The sequence below is a fragment of the Ostrea edulis genome, chromosome 5, assembly GCF_947568905.1.
Source record: "Ostrea edulis chromosome 5, xbOstEdul1.1, whole genome shotgun sequence".
In the NCBI taxonomy this organism is placed as follows: domain Eukaryota; kingdom Metazoa; phylum Mollusca; class Bivalvia; order Ostreida; family Ostreidae; genus Ostrea; species Ostrea edulis.
The window spans coordinates 24,368,282-24,373,230 of NC_079168.1; the positions used below are offsets into that span (position 1 = coordinate 24,368,282).

The window sequence follows — 4,949 nt, forward strand, 5'->3', positions numbered from 1 at the left end:
TTTTATACATGCACATACTATATATTTACATTAACTTCCAGTGCCCGTGCCTCCCTATACTTCAGAAAAGGCAGCATGGTTGATCGTTTTTCGATGAGAAATTTCACTGCTAAATCATGACAAAGTCTTAGTCAATCTCACGCTTTACTTGTAATATATACAAAACGTACAATAAAACATTTACAGGCCCTCCGGACTCCTGGGTTAAATATTTTTAGAAGCCCGATCTCGATTTTTCTGGCCTCGGGCCACCGGTTAATGTCAAAGACTGTAGAATTTGCGAAATGCTGATCTTAATTTTTTTAAACCCAACCTCAACTTGTTCGTCATTAATTTGCCTCGATTTTAAAACTGGTCATACGTAGAACAAATACTTGCGTATCGAATCAATTGAGAGATATAGACACCAACTGCAGGTGGTGTCTATATGGAATATTGCTACATACATGTAAGTACAGGAAGTTGGCGATGGATAATTTGAAATCGTCCTGTTTGTCAGAAAGTCGGAAATGGATTAGAGACAGCAAATGAATAGAGACAACTCTTTTTTTACTGATTATTATAGCGAGCAGCCTTTGGGACCTCTCGTAAAGCGGTGTCTAATAATAACACGTGAATAGGACAGAGTTTGGGCTACATTATTTACCCTTATTTTCTTTCGTTCGAGTCGCATGGCTTATGCAAGACGTCACCGAATCGCTTACGGCTTTGAGCAGGGAGGGATCTTTATCGTGCTACACCTGCTGTGACACAGGGCCTCAGTTTTTGTGGTCTCGTCCGAAGGACCGCCCCATTTAGTCGCCTCTTACGACAAGCAAGGGGTACTGAGGACCTATTCGAACCCGGCTCCCTACGGAATTGTCTATAGGAAGACGGTTTATTATTATATATGTTTAAAACGCCGAGTTGTTGTGGACTGTTTCTGCTGACGTTAACTTATCTTGCCTATGTATGTATGGATGTTATCATGCAGCCTGTGTATATTTCTACCTTTTAACCACAGGCACTTGTTTCTGTAAATAACTTATGACCTCTGTATACTAATAATAACACAAGGTACCTAGTCCAGTAGAAGGCCAATCTCTAAAGCTTGTGAAAAGCGTGAAACGACTACATCAATCGAAATTGGGATAAGACAGACAAAGAATCCACACATTTTGGAGGAATTGTCACCGCAAAAAAATCAGAAAAGGGGGGGGGGTAGTTGTATAGACCTATATATATCAGGTGTCTGTGGAAAAAATATGGGGGGATGGAGTCCCTTTTATTTTTTGTAGCATTTCCCCTATAATGTTAGTAACTAAATTATATAAAAGAAGATCAATTGTGGTTAATGGTCACCATTAAAATCATCCTTTTGCCTGTTATTTTTAATTCATCTCTGACGCTCTATCTTTCTATAAATAACTCTAAAGAATTCCAAAGGTAATTTTAGAAGAACGTGCTAGCCAGTCAAAATCGCCCACGTATTCTGCGCGGTATCAGTACATAGCACTTCGTGGTATAAAACGGAAAATCGAGCTGGAGACCCATGTTTTGTTGCAGTTTTCGGCGATAAGAGGCAATGAATGCAGTCATGTCATACATGATGGTCTTTAAGTTGAATGATTGTACAATACAAAGGTAGTAAATACATTTGCATCGCATTCCCTGGAAGCTCAAACGGCCGACATTCTCAGGAGGTGCCATTCGGTGTCACTTGAAGCTAAGTACATTGTGTTATTATTAGTATACAGAGGTCATAAGTCATTTACAGAAACAAGTGCCTGTGCTTTTAACCTCTGTTTTTTTAAAGCTTTATTCATATTTTTTTATTGTTTCAATTTCATGTCGAAGTTCTTTCCAAGTTCTTCAAAGTTTACGTTTATTGGTGAACAGTTTGACTTCGAATCTGTAGGGTTAGCTGTAGCTGCTATGATGTAGCCCTCTCCGATTTTTTTTTTTTTTTTTTTTTTTTTTTTTTTTTTTGTGGGAGAGGACTACAACTCCTTAGGATCTCCATAATGGTGCAAATTCGGGAGTGATTCATTCCCCCAACATTTTCGATCAGTCTATACATTTGCTGACTTTCTTTACGTAAATAAAATGATATTCTATGTTTCTTAGTTAATTTCTTAATTTACATTCTGCAACTTACGATTTGTGAGGCTCTATTCTACCGGGTTTTTTTTTAACATTTCGATAATTTTAATTTCTCGATTAATATTTGAGCGCCATGTTTGATGTACTGAAGTTTCAACTTCCGATCGTCAAGTCATTTACATATGTCATATAAAGTAGTATTTACATCAATGGACAGGTACGGAGGTGAAAGCTATTTCGTCGGTATTGAAAAGGTTTTAATTTAATACCAAGTTAAAAACCGAACAGCAGAGTGTAAATTCTTTCTGCAACCATATGATTTTTCTTTCTTTGTCGGAATGGCCAGAGTAACTACATTTTCGCGCTGATTGTCAGTGTTTAGATTTTTCAGTTGATACACCGACGAGATCTCGCGATAACAAGCATGGCGGAGCAGACGAAGAATTTTGCGTGCTGTACATAATATTTAATGAATAATACCTTTATTAGACATGCCCGGGCACAAGGCTGGTACTCCTTTTGGTGTAAACAACATTTGGAACTAATACACGGAGCTTATTATCGGTTATTCGTTAAATTATTTTGTACCACTGCGGAGATCCTATGGAATTGTAGCCCCATCAACGTCAAAATAAAAAATAGGATAGGGCTGCATTATTGCAGCTACTGTACGTTTAGCTGAAGCGGTCCATTCGTTATGTTAAACATTGCCAGTTCAACAACGTTTTGATATTTCATTCAGTATAGGCACATATACAACCAAATTTCTGTTCTGATGTCGTTTATTACAATAAAGATATGTAGGTCTATATTCATTACATATGATTTTTTTTAAATGGTGTGGATTATTAGATTTTCCTTGCCTCTTTCCATTTCGGTTCCTTTTTTAGTTTTCGTCTGCCGTCTGTTACATTTGGACCGTTTGGGATGGTTCTCCTTTTGTTTTATTTCCTCTATTCTTTTTAGATCCTTTTTGTTTCTTTTCTTTCCTCTTTTTGGATTTCTTTTTATTCCGTTTTTTATCCTTTCTTTTCTTTGACTTTCTTTTAGATTTTGAATTTTTCTTTGACTTTTTCTTCGGGCTCTTGGACTTGGTCTGTTTTTGAGATTTTGCCTTTAGATTTTGTGATATGGAGTTATTAATGTCACCCAAACTTGTTTCATTTCGTCCTCCAACAGGCTGTACTGGTACCAAACGCTTATACCTCAAACCTGAAAAATACAATGTGTGGCGTAATTCCCGATATTGTTTCCTTTGTCATGCTTAGTAGAAGGTATCCCACAATTCCGTTGTTTTTATAACTTTATCAATGAAGGAAGAACACTATTCATGCAAAAATAAAATTAGAAAAATATTTTTTGTCCTTTGAAAATTCAAATTGTGCGTTTAATTCTCAAAGAAACTATTCATTAGTCAACTCACGAAATTAGACTTATCTTTATTTTTTAGCGCTTCATGAAAAGTTTGTTAGCGTGAAGCATTGCTGTTCACACCCTCATGTATTTTGAAAAAAATGAGATTTATTTCCAATATTTACATTTTCTTTCTGTTGGACCATTTCCAGTCATTTAAAAAATCGCACTATATTTATCGCACATTGTTTAGGAACTGGTTATCATAAAAATACCGAAGCTAAAAAGCATTGGAAATGTAAATATTGCTACATAAAATCTTAAATTTCAAATATCATAACTTTATTAGGCATATTACTCATGTCCTATATTTTACTTTTTGAAGAATGTCAGAAATTATGAATATATCATGGAGTCAATTCAACGCTCTGTGTTGTAACATAATATTCTGGACACCTGTTGCTATCTACATGTAGCTCGTGGTATAACATACGACTGTTTCATTTCCAGCAATTTTGAAATTCAGTAGAAACTAATTAATCCCGCATTAATTACACCAGTCACTGTTATAAAACGTAAAGAATCTTTACCAGCGAAATCTCTGACGATAACTTCGGCGTTTTCTGCATCAACCTGTTAAATAAAATAAATTTTCATCAAGTACACATTTACTTTTTTTCGACGATGTACAGATTTAGTTCTTTACGTGATATCGACATAATACAGCCGCAAATTTAAGCCCTAAATGAGCACAAGAAAAGTGTTCATGAAATCAAACAATTTGCACTGTACTTCAATATGATACACGTGTATAAATAAGGAAATTGAATTTTCTCTCAATTTAATTAACACAATTGTTTGAAATCAATTAAAATGAAGAACTTTACAGAAGAAAATTAATGAAATAGGATTTGTCATTACCTGATGAGAAAATTCAGCCAGAACGAAGCCGCATAGCACAACGAGAAATGAAGCTGTGGCCAGCATTTCCTGGGAGGAGGTTTTCGTATATAGATGAACCATCTGCAGAATTTTGAATTTATAGGAGGAGAACCTTAATTAATTATTCATACAACGGTCATCATTTTGATTTTGTCTATTTTCTGCTTGGGCTATGTCTTAATTTGAAATGTTCTTGACTACACAATGAGTGCTGGTCTCTAAACTAAACATTATTCAAAATCTAAGTTTAAGCTGTCATATGAACATTAATTGTTACACTCGGCACGCAAGTAAAATCCGGTTTATTCTGGTTTGTTCTGGAGTAAATACATATGCTAAATAATTTCCTGCAATTTCTTTGCACTGCATCGTGACATCGAGCTCACACTGAATGGTGGTTTACCATAAATCTAAAACACGAGCGTTGACTTTTACGAATTAATATTTGTATCATTTCATTTTAAAAGTTAGGTCTTTCATCGTTATTTCATTTTGTTGATTCATTTTTTTCTTTTTGTGCTTCTGTGGTCATTTAATCTTTTATTTATTCTATTCTCATTAATTGTACCATT

At 35.1% G+C, this 4,949-nt stretch overlaps 1 protein-coding gene across 1 annotated transcript; it reads right to left on the reverse strand.

Moving 5' to 3' along the window:
* Positions 1-2,846: 2,846 nt before the first annotated feature.
* LOC125651693 (pre-mRNA-splicing factor CWC22 homolog) lies at positions 2,847-4,615 on the reverse strand. Its single transcript, XM_048880400.2, has 3 exons — positions 4,357-4,615; positions 4,026-4,068; positions 2,847-3,294 (listed from the first exon to the last, which is right to left on the reverse strand). The coding sequence occupies exons 1-3, from the start codon at positions 4,456-4,458 to the stop codon at positions 2,990-2,992; spliced, it is 450 nt and encodes a 149-aa protein (XP_048736357.2). The 5' UTR covers positions 4,459-4,615; the 3' UTR covers positions 2,847-2,989.
* Positions 4,616-4,949: the final 334 nt, after the last annotated feature.

Bases quoted from the DNA above. Each gene is read 5' to 3' on its own strand.
- LOC125651693 (XM_048880400.2), bottom strand. From the start codon at position 4,458: ATGGTTCATCTATATACGAAAACCTCCTCCCAGGAAATGCTGGCCACA. The intron at 4,069-4,356 runs GTAATGACAAAT...TTTATTTAACAG, and splicing joins TGGCTGAATTTTCTCATCAG to GTTGATGCAGAAAACGCCGA. The intron at 3,295-4,025 runs GTAAAGATTCTT...TGTATTTTTCAG, and splicing joins TATCGTCAGAGATTTCGCTG to GTTTGAGGTATAAGCGTTTG.